The sequence below is a fragment of the Pseudopipra pipra genome, chromosome 17 (genome assembly GCF_036250125.1).
Source record: "Pseudopipra pipra isolate bDixPip1 chromosome 17, bDixPip1.hap1, whole genome shotgun sequence".
Lineage (NCBI taxonomy): Eukaryota > Metazoa > Chordata > Aves > Passeriformes > Pipridae > Pseudopipra > Pseudopipra pipra.
In genome coordinates, this window is record NC_087565.1 from 1674516 (window position 1) to 1688713 (window position 14198).

The 14198-nt window shown below is 57.1% G+C and overlaps 1 protein-coding gene across 2 annotated transcripts; it reads left to right on the forward strand.

Moving 5' to 3' along the window:
* The first annotated feature begins 1094 nt into the window (after window positions 1-1094).
* Window positions 1095-13552, forward strand: KCNS1 (potassium voltage-gated channel modifier subfamily S member 1). 2 transcript variants are annotated; one of them, XM_064673644.1, is made up of 3 exons: window positions 1095-1172; window positions 5694-6686; window positions 11092-13552. In XM_064673644.1, exons 2-3 carry the CDS (start codon window positions 5721-5723, stop codon window positions 11548-11550), a joined length of 1425 nt encoding a protein of 474 aa, XP_064529714.1. In that variant the 5' UTR covers window positions 1095-1172; window positions 5694-5720; the 3' UTR covers window positions 11551-13552. The 2 variants fall into 2 exon arrangements, with proteins under 2 accessions (XP_064529714.1, XP_064529713.1); XM_064673643.1 differs by lacking the exon at window positions 1095-1172 and adding an exon at window positions 5323-5434.
* The last annotated feature ends 646 nt before the right edge of the window (window positions 13553-14198 follow it).

A 14198-nucleotide genomic window follows, 5' to 3' on the forward strand; every position in this document is an offset into this window, starting at 1 on the left:
ACCCACTGTCAGCCAGGCTTGCATCTGCCTGGAGCAGACAAAGATGGGCATGTTTATCTTGCAGCTTCCAGGGATGCTCAGCCATCCCTAATTGCCATAAATATAAATGCTTTTTGCTTCATATCACAGAACAGAGGAATTTCCCTTTTTTTCTTTTCTTTTTTTTTTTTGTTTCTTTTCTGAGGCCTCCCTCAAAGTCATCCCTTCCCCCTCCCTCCGCTGCCTCCTTCCCATGTAAACAAGCACAGACACACACAGTCTGACACATCACACACATGGAGACACGCTGATGGCCCTGCAGCGGCCAGCGCTGCCTGGCACAGGGACAGGGCTGGCAGCACACGCGGGAGGAGGGCGTGCGGGCAGGGGGGAGGATGCTCGCCACTAAAAAGAGCTCTCAGTCCGCCTCGTGCAAGCCCGGAGAAGGTTGAGAGCCCTCAGGCTCCAGCCCCTCGGACTGGAATGAGCGAGCCGATGATCGGATGCAGAGGGTGGTGTGAAGTCTCGCCCCGGTGTGAGCCGCCTGCCTGACACAGCTGCTCTGTGCCGGCTGCCGGAGCGATGAGCCATCGCTGCGGGGACACGCAGCCCCGGCCGTCACCCCGGGAAGGTCTCTTTCCCATCCTCTCCTTCCCGTTTCTCTGCTCCAGCAGCTGACTTCTGGGGGAGTTGGTGTGTTTGCAGCGCTCCCCAGGCTGTCTGGGGATGGCCCCGGGCAGCGGCGGCAGCTCGCTGACCTGAAACCCAGCGTGTGCCATGCCCGGGACTCGCTGCTTTCACTCACCTCCCAATAAGCCTTTACAGAGACACTGGGGAGCTCAACAAGCCAGGGAGGCTCTTCCCCGGGGGGCTGCCCCGGTGCCCTACACACCGCCCATTCCAAGGAGCAAGATGGAGCTGGATCGCATGGAGGGAGACTGCGAGGGCAGGGGGGTATCGCCTGCCCGGCACAGGGCGGCACCGCTGCTGGGGCCCTGCTCGGCCTGAACGCCCTCGGCACGGGACCGCCCGGGACTCCCCAGCTCCGGGGGCTCGGTCCCAAGGGCAGCGCTCGCCACTCGGGCAGCTTCGCGAAGAACCGGGGTAGCCCAGGGCCGCGTGAGGCCGGAACCCCCACCGCGGCCCCCACAGCCATCCCGTGAGCTCTCCCGGCTGCCAAGGACTTCCAGCAGGTAAGACATCGGGACAGGCAGGGGTACCCACGCCTGGTCCAGATTCCCGGCTCGGCTCCGCGTGAGAGCCGCGGCGGTGCCTGGAGCGGAGCTGTGCCGAAATGCCGGTCGGTTTCGCCAAAATCAGGTACCCGGTCCTGTGGTCCGGGTGGGCTCCTCCGGGCATCCCCAGCCCTCTGCCCTGCGCAGATGTCGGGGCCGCCCCGCAGGAGCGGGGGGGACCGCGGCAGAGGCAGCCGGGCGTCGTGCAGCGGCGATCCGGGACCGGGGGCTGGGAACCGGGAGTCGGGGACCAGGATCGCCCCCGCTGCTCCCGCGCCGCGGTGCCGGCGGGCGGGCGGGGGGCGGCACCCGGGAGGGGCGGCGGGCGGGACCCCCCCGGGCCCCGCGGAGCCTCTGCCGCCGCCGCCGGCCCCGCAGGGCTCCGGGCTCCGCGCCGGGCGCGCTCGCTGCGGCGGGGGCGGCGCCGAGGCAGGTGAGCGGCGGCGCGGGCCGGGCTCCGCCACCGGGGAGCTGCGGGCACCGGCAGCGCGGGCACCGCGGCACCGGCACCCGGGGCGGGCGGGGGCGAGGGCAGCGGCATCCCCAGGGCGGGGCGGGGGACCCGCGGAGCTGGCATCCCGGGGCGCGGCGAGGACCGTGAGATCGGTAACACGGGGACCGGGGCACCGGCATCCCGGGAACCGGCGTGCCAGCATCCCCGGGCACTGCAGGGATCGGCACCCTGGGGCGCGGCGGGGACCCGGGGCACCGGCATGCCGGGGTGAGAGGGCACCTGGAGCAGCGGCACGCAGGGATGAGCGGGGAAGCGAGGCACTGACATCCCGGGGTAAGCGGGGAGCCGCCGTGCCAACACCCACATCCCGGGATGCTGCTGGGACCCAGGGCGCAGGGACACTCCACGTCCCTCTGCGGACGGGTGTAGGGGAGTCCCTCTCCCCGGAGCTGCATCTCTCCCTCCCCACGGAACGGAGCGTGGTGCGGGATTCCCTCCGGAGAGCTGTGCACCCGCTGCGTGAGACCTGGGAGCGGAGGTTGGCACAGGGCAGGGATCATCTGCAGCCGGCGCTGGGCTGCCCGTTGGCAGCAGACAGCCGAGCTGTTGGTAATCACCCCCTCCTGCACCCTGAGGAGAGTGGGGAGTCCCCCCGTCATTTCCATCCCCAGCCCTGGGCATTTTGGTGGCCTCTCATCGTACAGCAGCAGCTTACGCTCTGCCTGCAGGGAGCAGCCAGCAGTGGGAATCCCCTTTCCATCCTCCCCACTGCCCGCCTGGCAAACCCCCCACCGCTCAAGGCTTGGTCTTGAGCATATTCAGGCTGATGCGTGCAGGGACGCTCAGAGACGGGGATGGGGCTCTGCAGGGGCAATTTTGGATGACCCAGCGCATAGGGACACCACCCTGCAGGAGCTGGGAGGTCACCCAGCCCCAGCGCCCCCTCAGGTACCCAGCAGGGGACCCCCGGCCCCACCCCGGCCCCATGGACGTCCCGCACAGGATCTCCTCAGTGGTTTACAGCCACCACCCTGGCACACCTGGGACGTGCAGAGTCACAAGCCCGGGCTGACAAGGCATTTAGGTCTGGGCTACAGGGCAAAGCATAAAGGATTCCTCCTCCTCTACGAATTTCTAATGATTCCTCTGAGACGAGCCACACGACTCCCTGCTGGGAAGCCTCACTGAGCTGTAAGTACAGGGTTTTTTATTTGAACTGTTAATCTAAATCCATTGTACCTGGCTGGAAAGCCCCTGTGTGCAATACTCCCTGCACTTGCTGCCTCCTCGCTTGAATGTCTATTAGCACCTTCCTTCCCACTCCCTTGGGTCCCCTCTGACAGGTAGAATACATATACATAACTTCCATTTGAAAGCCTTTGAGAAAAAAAATATGTTGTCAAGGGAAACTCTTCCAGCATTTCTTATAGATATGCTTGATCTGTTTTTGTATTTTTTTTTACTGTCAGAAATGCATGTATCAGACATTTTTCTTCTCCACAACACAGATATTCAATTGAATGCCCAACACCCAGCTCACACTGGGCTTGTGTAATTCTGATGGTTGTCTCAAAATAGCTTACAATACATTTCAACATTTATCAGAGAGAGACTGGCTTTATCTGTTCCATTTTTCCAGTCATTTGTGGAAATTTTGGGTTAACTAAAGGAAAATTTTGCAAATTCACTTTATTCCAGACAGACACATTTGTATTCTCTCTCCGCTGTGCTTTAAAATAAAAAATCACCCAACCTGAGCTTCTGTTTCCCACCTGATAGCCCTGCAAATGTGAGTGGGGAGCACACTTTGGTGATCCAACGGGGGACATCACGCCCCGTCTCAGTTCAAACCCTAGTTTTGTTCTAAAGCTGAGCTTAGCTGGTCGTGAAACAGGTAGGCAACAGAGTTATAAAACTATTAATTGCTGCTTTAGGTTCCTAGATGAAAGCTGTATGTGGGCAGAAATAATTTGTTCTATTCAGAAGTGAACATCAGAAAGGAGCGTCTGTGGTGGTTCGTGACCCTTCTCCTCACTCTGCTTCTGGCACAGGAGCGATGGAGGGATTTCCCTGGAGTACAAAGGCTTGCAGGGTCCTGACACCCACCTTTTTCTTTGAGCTGGGAGAGAGGTGGGAGCCAGCTCCCTCCTGGCCCCCAGGGTTTGGCAGGGCTCACCCAGAGCCACAGCTGTGCACTGGGGATGGTCCTGCTGAGCTGGAGCATCGCTCTGGGCTTGTCCTGCTGTCCTGGGCTGCCCTGCGCCTCAAAAACACCTTGCCTTTGATTTTGGTGGCATTTGGCCTGACCTCACAGAGTGGCTGCTCTATAGGGAGAGTGGGGAGAGTCTGAGGCTGGTTTGGGGACAAGCTGGATCCCACAGAGGCACCCCCAGGGCCCTGTCTGTGTGTGTTTGTAGCCTGAATGCATGAGCATCCTTCTGGAAGGAAGCTGGATTAGTCATCCACACCCCACAGATGGGCTGTGTGATGTCTTCTTTGGAAAAGCTAATCTGTCACTGAAATTCCAGTTTATCCCTGAAAAAGAGTGTTTACATCCCTTTTTCTCCCTTGCTTTTTTCTTAAGCATTGAAAGAGTTGATCCTTCTCCTTCTTCCCTCCCCTTTCAAGACAATGAGTCCATTAAGCTCTCAGGTTTATCACGAGCCGGTTGCCTCCTCCAGACGTGGTGTAATGGAAGCACTGGCGTTGTGGTGCAAAGCTGTGTCTTTAAGGAGCCCTGGCTGGGAGGTGCAGTGGAGGTAGCAGATACCTCTGCCAGGCTATTTCACACAAATCTGGCATTTGCTGCACCCCCAGCCCCGCTCTGCTTAAAAACAAACCTCTGGGGTTTAACCACTACTCCGTTACCTGTCTCTAAAAGTTTGAAAAATTCTGTGGGTGATACAAGGCAGGAAAAATGTAATTCCTCAATCAAGAGAGCAAAGCAGTGTCCCTCAACACCCACCACCCCATGCCAGGAGCAGGGGGACCCCACGAATACAGGGCTGCTCTGTGCATCCCCAGGTGTTCTGATGAATAAGAAAGGTGAAAAAATCTGATTTCAAGGTGATGCAGAAAGATCACAAACCTTTTATTTGCCTTTTTTTGCTCCTAGTCAAGACAGGTGAATGCATCTGAAGGTGTGGGAATGCTTCTCTTTCTCAGATGCTTTAACTGCTTCTCATTAGAAAATGGAATTTCTGCTGCACGGAAAAGCCCAGCTCCCTGAAACTTATAAATTCCTAAAACACAGCAGAAATCAAAACTTTGGGTTTTTATTTCCCCGCTGACATACAGATTCAGTCATCGATGATTCTGAATAATGCTTTTGTTATGTTTCAACATTATAAAAATAATATTAGTATTTTACATGACAGAGCACACAGAAGGAAACAAAACAGGTGGTTAAATTGTTTTGACACTTCTTCCTCTGAAATTCTCCCTAAAACTGACACCTTCTCTGACAATACTTTGATTTTGGCAAAACTGCCTGTGCTGCTGGGAGAATTGCACCATCTGAGGACTTTTTGACCGGGTCTAATTAGCAGCGTAGGTAGTGGGGCTACAAAGCACTTTGGCAGAATCACAGCAGCGGTGATTTGATGAGATCTAATTTTTCCTCAGGGATGCTCTTTGGGGGATAAATCCTCTCTTCAGTGACTAATTACCTGTTTGAACAAGGAGAGCCCCATGGAGGAGGTGCCGGAGGTGCAGTAAACTGCCTTCTTTAGGCATCAACGACCTGCAAAGGGAGAAACTTTCAGAGGTAAACAAAGCAAGGAAAAGTTTCACCTGGAAAAATCACAGGCTTTTTTTTTTTTTTTTTTTTTTTAGCTTCCATACCACAGAAGAACAACTGTTTAAAGCTGTTTCTCTCCCCTCCCCTCTCTTCCCCTCGGTCCTCACTTTTCAAAATTCAGACATCCCTCCTCACTCCCCAGGGTGCTTCTGGCCCCGCCTCACCCAGGAGCACCCAGACCGGGGGGAGCCCTGCGTCCCCTCCAGCCCCGCTGTCTCCTCCACAGGTGGAACCAGCTCCTGCTCTGCTGATCATGGTCAACAAGACCTTAAATTACTGGGGTCCCAGTTTTGAGGAGGACGTTATCAACATCAACGTGGGGGGTCTGAGAAGGCGGCTCAGCTCCAGCGCCCTCTCCAAGTTCCCCAACACGCGCCTGGGGCGCCTGCTGTCCTGCGACTCGGAGGAGTCCATCCTGCAGCTCTGCGATGACTACGACGTGAGCGCCAGGGAGTTCTACTTTGACAGAAACCCCGGCTTCTTCCTCTACGTCCTCCACTTCTACCAGACGGGGAAGCTGCACGTCATGGAGGAGCTGTGCGTCTTCTCCTTCTGCCAGGAGATCGAGTACTGGGGCATCAACGAGTTCTTCCTGGACTCCTGCTGCAGCTACCGCTACCACGAGCGCAAGCTGGAGAGCCGGCACCACAACTGGGATGAGGAGAGCGAGGTCAGCAGCGTGGACACGTCCCCCGATGAGATCTCTGACATCAACCACGACCTGCTGCGGTACAGCACCCTGCGCTGCGGCAACGCGCGCAAGCGGCTCTGGCTCACCATGGAGAACCCCGGCTACTCCATCCCCAGCAAACTCTTCAGCTTCGTGTCCATCAGCGTGGTGCTGGTTTCCATAGCCACCATGTGCATCCACAGCATGCCCGAGTACCAGGAGGTGGACGAGAATGGCAATGTGCTCGATGAGCCCATTCTGCACAAGCTGGAGTATTTCTGCATCTCCTGGTTCACCTTCGAAGTGTCTTCCCGCCTCCTGCTCTCCCCCAACCCCAGGAAGTTCTTCAAGCACCCGCTGAACCTGATTGACATTGTCTCGGTGCTGCCCTTCTACTTCACCCTCCTGGTGGATGTGACCATGGGCAGTGACTCAGAGCTGGGCAATCTGGGCAAGGTCGTGCAGGTGTTCCGTCTCATGAGGATATTCCGAGTGCTGAAGCTGGCTCGGCACTCCACTGGACTGAGGTCACTGGGGGCCACCTTGAAGGTAAACTGGCTCTCTATCTCCTTATCTACTCCTTTAGTCTCTGGGTAAGGAGACCCCTGGGTGGTGCCTGGCAAGCTTCCTTGGGGGGGTGGGCTGGGCTGTTGGTGTGTCTGGTAAAGCAAACAAGTGTGAGGAGCACTGCACGTGTCCTCTCCTCACACATGCTCAGCACGAACACCCATCCACCCTGTTTTGCTCCATGCAGAAATGTGCTTCCAGGGACTCAGCCATCCCACCGTGGCGTGAAGGCCTCATTGCACAGCGCTGGAATGGACTCAGCCACGTGTGGGTGGATGGGGATGTCCCACAAGAAGCGAGTCTGTGCCTAGTTGGGCTGTAAACGACCTGCTGAGCAGGCACCAGGCCAGGCAGCAGCTGCTGGATCTGCCAGCACCAGTTGTTGTGGGTCAGAGCTGCTCCTATCCCTAGACTGGGAGAAGGGGGAACCTCCTAAGACCAGGCTGCCAGCTGACCTTTGGTGTCTGCCCATCTAGGGAGACATAGAGATCCTGGTCCAGGTAAGCTGACACTTGGATGCTCCCAGATTGAGGTTGGGACTGGCTCGTGTAACCATGTGTGGCACAAAGCAGCAATAGGAAAGCAAGGGGTGAGCTGTAGGGCCCTGGACAACCAGCCCCAGGCAGAGTCTGTGCCCTCAGCACAGAGCCCTCAGCAGAGCCTGAGCTACCAGCAGCTGCCCCTCAGTGTGATGGAAAACTCTGCCTGTAGGGCTGGGGAAAGCTGGTCCCAGGACCACACTGTCCTTGGAAGGAAGGGCTGGATGAGGAGATGGTGAGACAGTGAAGGACCAGGACTCAGGCATGCTGGGAGGTGGCAGCCCTGCAGGTTTGGTGAGAGGGTGCACATCCTCCATAACATGCCCCAAGGCTGTGTTTCTCCAGACCCCCTCCACAGCATCCCAGCCTCTTTAGAAAGACCAAAGGCAGCTTGAAATCTGTCATGAGATCATCACCATCCTGGTGCTGCAGCTTAGCAGGGTGGCACAGACCAGCCTCCATGTGGTTCTGCTCCAAACAGAGCCTGAAATTCAACCAAAGGGACACTCTCCTCCCACTGCCTGGCATGGGACAGAGCTGCAGCTCCTGGTGCTGCTGCCTCTGCAGGGCCATCATAGGGATGAGTGGCTGGGGACACCCTGCTTTCACTGCTGCAGCAGTGGCAGAGGAGTGTCCTGGCATCAGCAGGACTCGGCTGCCGGGGTTGGTCCCATTCCTGTGGCTGAGTCATGGAGAAAAGCAAACCTCGAGTGTGACTGGTGTTGAGGATGGGCAGCAGGAAAGGTCTTCTGCCAGCTTCTGCTGTGAAGCAGGATCAGCCCAGCACTAATCCTGCAGAGCCCACAGATCATCAAAATATTCCTGGCATCCTCAAAACCCTCAAAACAGGGTTCAGGGAGAGTTCTTTGAAATGAAGGTGCCTGAAGTCCTACCTGTGGGGTACAAACTCCCAAACACTCACCTTGCAAGAGCGCTGACAAGTGACAGACCTGTGTCAAAGCACCGCTGAAATCTGCACAAACCTGCACATGTCTGTGCTCCATCCGAGCGTGACCAACATGCTGCAGCACAGCAGGGACTCAGGGGCTCATCTGCATATTATTAAGCAGCAGATGAGATCCGGGGAGTCGGCAGGGTCCCGGCTCCGGCGGCTGATTCACCCAGTGACGCGCTGGAAAGCGCCGCTTCCCGGGGACTCCGGAGCCAGCTGTAAATGGGGATGAGCGGAGACACAGATCTGACGCAGCAGCTTGGCGTTGTGATTTACTGGGCACATAAATTACAACGTCTTGTTAATCATAATTTACTTCCTATTGCAAGAGCAGGAATCGGGAGCGGAGCGGTAAAGGCTGTTAACAGCCAGGAAGTGGGAGCGATGGCTCTGGCAAGCCGAGCGATTCTTCCCCTGCCACGAAAGTGCTAGCAGAGGGAATTCTGCCATTTGTGCATCATGAGCCCTGAACCATCCTCAGATTGCTTGAGGCCTGATCCAGGGTCTTTTTAATTTGAAGAGAGGCTTCCTACGTGTCTCTGTTCTCCCTCTCTGCAGTGCAGGACGTCCATTAAAACTATTGCAGCTCCGTGGGCGTGGGTTTGGAGTCTCCCACTGGCCGTCAATAGATGTTGGGCCCTGGGTAATTACAGCACCGGCAGGGATCTACAGGAGTTGCTGTCTGTCCCCTCAGGGGCCTAAATACACAAGCAGGTTGGAAGAGCTGGAGCTGCATGACCCTGGACAGCAGATGCATCACCCTGCTGCTGCTACCATGGGCCATCTCTGCTCAGTCTCCACACTGGTATCTCTGCCCAGGCTCAGGCTGGGGTCTTCCATTCCAATTGTCTTGTGCTGTACTGGAGGAAAGACGTGCATTCAGCAGGACCCTGGAGAGACTCCCACTGGGGGAGCTTTTTGCTGGAGCCTTGTATAACTGAGCATCGCCTCGCCAGGGCTGGCTACTTGCTGAACTTGCATCCCACCCGAACCCCAGCTGCAGCTGCCTTCCCCCTCAATCAGTGAGCAAACCATAAGTTTTGCAAATGAATGGCTGCAAATAGGCGGCAGCCAGTGCCAGCTGGGAGATTCCTGGAGCCTCCTTTCTGCTGCAAGCCCTGACCCTGCTTGTAAATTGAAGCAGCAGGAGCTATTGAGCTGCCTGATTTCCCCTTTGCCTTTCCCCTCCAACACATCCTAGGGCCAGAACCAATACTTTTAAAAAATGTATGAGGTTATTTGGTGCTGCTGCCGCCCAGCTGGGACGTGCAGACCTGCTGTTAAGCTGCAGCCAGGAGCAGGTCTTTCATGGCCAAGTGATACATCCTTGAAACTCAGTGCCTCTGAGCTGTTCGTCCTCGAGAGGCTCCCTTGGAGCTGCTCTAGGGCATTTGCCCCGTATCAGGTGAGGGAAGAGGAGGAAGAGGAGGAGGTGGTGGTTATTTCCCCACGGTATTACTGGCTTTAACTGAGCAGCTTTTGCCAGCAGTCTAAACAAAGTCTCCTCAGTCCCTGACATGAACCCGCCTCCCTTAGGTCTTGTCTTGACCACAGAAGCCTTTTCCCACATCTGTGCTGTTCGCTTTGCTCACATTGTTTCCCTTAGTCATTATGTGGTCTCCAATAAAGCATTCTCTGCCTGTTAGGAGACTGGGAAAAAATCCCCACGATCAAAGCTCTGCTTTCTTTTCCCGAAACGATGAAGAGCAAGCTGGCAGATCAGTGGGCAGAAACATCCAAGAAATTCACTTGTGACAGTCAAAAAGTGCTTGGACAAACCATGCTGGGAGGATGGTGCTGGCAGTCTGTCCCCTGGAAGTTCCCTTCCCGGCATGACTTGCTACCTCATCCTGCAACTGCCCACTGCCTTTTCCCCCTGGGCTTCTGGCACAGGTTTATATTTTGTTCAGATATTAAGAATATCTAAAGAAAGACTGTGGCACAAAGGTTTTAGTTTGAAACCAGAGGAATGATGGCTTCTTCAAGGAGCACTGCACACCTCTGCTGTCAGTCTGTCCCCCCAGGTCCTGCACACCCAGCTGAGAGCTTGGCTCTGTTCCCACCAGGGCTTCCAGACCCCTCAGGCTGGGGCTCATCAAGCTGGGGACTGGAACACCCTGTTGGATGGGTGCTAAGACCAGCCCACGCTGACACTGGATGGATCCCTGCACTGACCAGATGACCAGGGCCGCTTGGATCCATGTCAGCTCTGAGGTTTACTTGGAGTCTCCCACAGAAGAGCAATAAAATCTGAAAGGAATGTAATTATCTCAGAAAAAACAGTTTCTGCAGTAATACACGCACGTGTGTAGCAAAGGGTTCCATGGATGCTGAGACTGCCAGTGGTGGTGGGATATAGCAGGGACCAGGACCCTGGGGCTCTGGCTGTGGGGTCCCCAGGGAGAGCTGAGCTGAGCCTCAGCAGAGGCCACATCTTCCCTGAGAGCACTGCCAGCGTCTCGGGAAGGTACAAATTGCTTCTCTTAGTGGCTGCCTATTAGGTGGTTTCTGGGGACCTGCCAAGATAAAAGGAAATGTGATAAATATTGTTGGAGTGAGTGCTGGAGGCAGGGGAGCAGCCTGTGCTGGGTATCCCTGGCTGGAGAGCACAGCCTTCCCTCCTGGCACTTGCAGGCTGGTGGAGTGCAGAGAGCTGGCTGTGGGTGCCAGGAGTGATTCCCAGCTGCACCACCCGCTCCAGGTGTGGGTCACCCACACACCTCCCAGCGTGTCCCAGCCCATTCCTACAGCAGGACATCCCATGGCAGAGGTGGGCAGGGGCGCTGAGATCCACGCAGAGGTGTGCAGGGCTGTATTTGCACTGTGGCATCCCAGTGTCCTGGCTGGTGATGGGTGTGGTGGCTCCCACCGACCACTGCTCTGCTTTGCCTTCCAGCACAGCTACCGGGAGGTGGGGATCCTGCTGCTCTACCTGGCCGTGGGGGTCTCTGTCTTCTCTGGAGTGGCCTACACTGCCGAGAAGGAGGAAGACGTTGGCTTCGACACCATCCCAGCGTGCTGGTGGTGGGGCACGGTCAGCATGACCACCGTGGGCTACGGCGACGTGGTGCCCGTCACGGTGGCGGGGAAGCTGGCTGCCTCGGGCTGCATCCTGGGGGGCATCCTGGTCGTGGCACTGCCCATCACCATCATCTTCAACAAGTTCTCTCACTTCTACCGCAAGCAGAAGGCGCTGGAGGCGGCCGTGAGGAACAGCGGGAAGAAGGACCACGAGGAGGTGGAGAGCATCTCCAGCCGCGACCGAGAGGACTCGGAGGCCCTGAGCGAGACCTCCCTGGACAGAGGCAGCCCCGACCGCCGTGGTCTGACCCCCGGTGCCCACCCCAGCCCCTGAGCCACCGCTCCGTGGCACTGGGGCCCGCAGGACCTGCTTGCTCGCGGCGAGCACGGCACGGCTGCTGCACTGGGACACGGCAGAGGAGCCGGGCTCTCCCTGTCCTGCACCACAGCTGGCATTGCCCCGGCCCTGCAAAGGACAGCAGGGGTTGGAGGAGATGCCCAGTGGGTGCTGGCTGCTTCCAGCCCCCGGGATGCGGCTACTGGGTCTGCCTGGATGTGTTTTAGCCTTCACCCTGCTCCCCCTGGCTGCAAATGGAGGCTGTGGTGCTGGACATACTCCCACCAAAAGGGGAGGGAGAAAAAAGAAATACAGGTGAGCCCTTACCAGGCACTGCCCCAGCTGGGTAGAGGGGGATTTCCCTCTGCCAGGAGGTTGTGTGTTGTCCAGGGTGAGGCTAAATAGCTTGAGCGTGAGGCAGCCCCTGACCAAGTTGGCTGCCCTTGCAGGTCCTCTGCCAGGTCAGCATCAACTCCAGCCCCAGCCTTGTCCTACCCCCTGCTGGAAACAGCCTCAAAAGGCTCAACTGGCCCCCCAGCCATAAAGGAAAGGGGGCTGGAAGTGAGTCTGTATAAGGGGAGAGGTGGTGTCAGCTCAGGGTGAATCCCACTGTCCTCAGTCCCTGCAGTGGGGTTGACTGGACCTCACCTTCCTTCCAGCTGGGGCTTATCTGCTTGCCTGCACTGCCACTGCTGGGATCCCCGGGGATCTGGGGCTGGGGCATGGCACAGCCAGGAGCACTGCCCATGCAGGGGGGCACCAGCCAGGGATGACCAGGCCAAAGGGACGTTGTCCTCTGAAGCAGGAGCAGAGGAAGGGGATCAAGCTGGGGGAACTGAGGAGCCATCCCCAGTGGGGCTCTCCCCACAAGCCCTTCCCTCCACGGTGCTCCTATGCCATGGGAGCCCAGGGCCTGCAGCAGGCCATGGTGGGGTAGGAGACACAACCAAAGCCAGCTGGGTTTGGCACACAGCCTGTTCCCCCTCACCACAGCCCCAGCCTGGCTTCGTTCTGCCTCTTCCCTCCTTGCCTCAGGGCCAGGCAGGGGCAGGAGGGCTGTAAGGAGTGGGGGGTCACACTGCCCTGGGTGTCCTCGCTGTCCCCCAGGGAGCTCAGCTCCCCAGGGGATGATGCACTCACCTTCCCTCTGCCCGGAGGGGGCACTCCCATGTCCGTGGGACAGAGGAGACCTTGCACTGCTCCTCGGTGACCAAGCACCTCACAGCCGGGCAGGGAGGTCCGCCTGGAGCACCAGACTGCCCTCCTGCCTGGACCCCCAGCCCACCTGAGCACATTCAGGGCTGCTCCCAGCACAGCATTAATTCCCTATGGAGTTTTTCCTTGCCCCCATGGTTCTCTGTTTGGAAACTGTGCAGCTCCGTTGTGCACAGGGGAACACACCCAGCAACGCCTGTTCTGAGCAGGGGAAATGTGCATCCTGCAATCCCCAAATCAGCTCAAAACCACGTTGGTGGCTGCAGGATGACCCCAGGTACCTGGATCACGGGGTTTGCTGCTGGCTGTCCTGGCTGGGTGTCGGCACAGCCGCAGCTGCCGGTGCTGGATCTGCTGATCACGGGCGAGAAAAGCCAAACCAACGCCAGTGCAGGTCCAGCCTTTCTGAACCCCAGTGGGACTCGGGGAGGGTCCCCAAGGACCTGTGGTGTGGGATCGGAGGGTGTTCACGCTTCTGGCATCATCAAGTCTTCCAGTATCGATGGTTTGTGGTCTGCTCTGCGCTCAGTCCTGCTCTGAGCTGGGACTGGGGAGCGGCTCCGTCCGCTCCGACCGGCTCCTGCTGCACTGTTACTTGAAAAAAGGAAGGAGTTTCCCCTTCTCACCATAAATATTCCAGTAGCAAAATGTATTAAAATGTGAAGAGTAAATTACATCTATTAATGAAAAAGCATTATGCAAATAATTAGGAGCATGTAAATTAATTTTATATCTATGCATGGGATGCATACTGTATATTTTATTAAAGACCTCAGTGACCTGCTGTGGATGCTGGTTTCTGTTTTGTGGCAGCTGCACATGCCCATGCTCATGCAGCCCATGGGCTGAGCTGGGGCTGGATCAGCAGGCTGGGGTGAGCAGGAGCTGCTCCCACAGCACTGCAGGTCCCTGTCAGCCAGCTCCAGCACCACCTCGGAGCACAGCAGAGATTCCACCTCATCCCTGCTCTGGGTGGTGAGTGATAGCTTGTCCTCGTGCTTGGACCACTGGTGTCATCCTGGCTGGAGCAGTTTGGATAACCCACCTCCTTGAGGCTCAAGGAAGGGGCATTCCTGGGGTGCAAGGGGATGGGTTGGAGCTGGTGGGCTCTGGGAAAAGCCACACAGGGAGCCAGGCATCCCAGCTGGGAGGGAGAGAATCCTGATGCTGGGTGTGGCCTCAGATGCTCTGAAATGAACGGGGTATCTCTCTCTAGGCTGTTGTTCTGCAAGGGCTGGCTGGGGAGGGCAGGACTTACCACTGCTCTTCCTGTGTCAGGTGCATTCCTCTGCTGGGTGCGACAGGAGTCAGGGGAAAAAACAGAATTTAATCTCTATTCCTTTGAGAGCTTTTCCATTAAAAAAAAAAAAAATCTACAAGCTGCTGATCTTTCCAAGGGAAAAGCTCCCCTGCCTTGGGGGCTGTAAGCA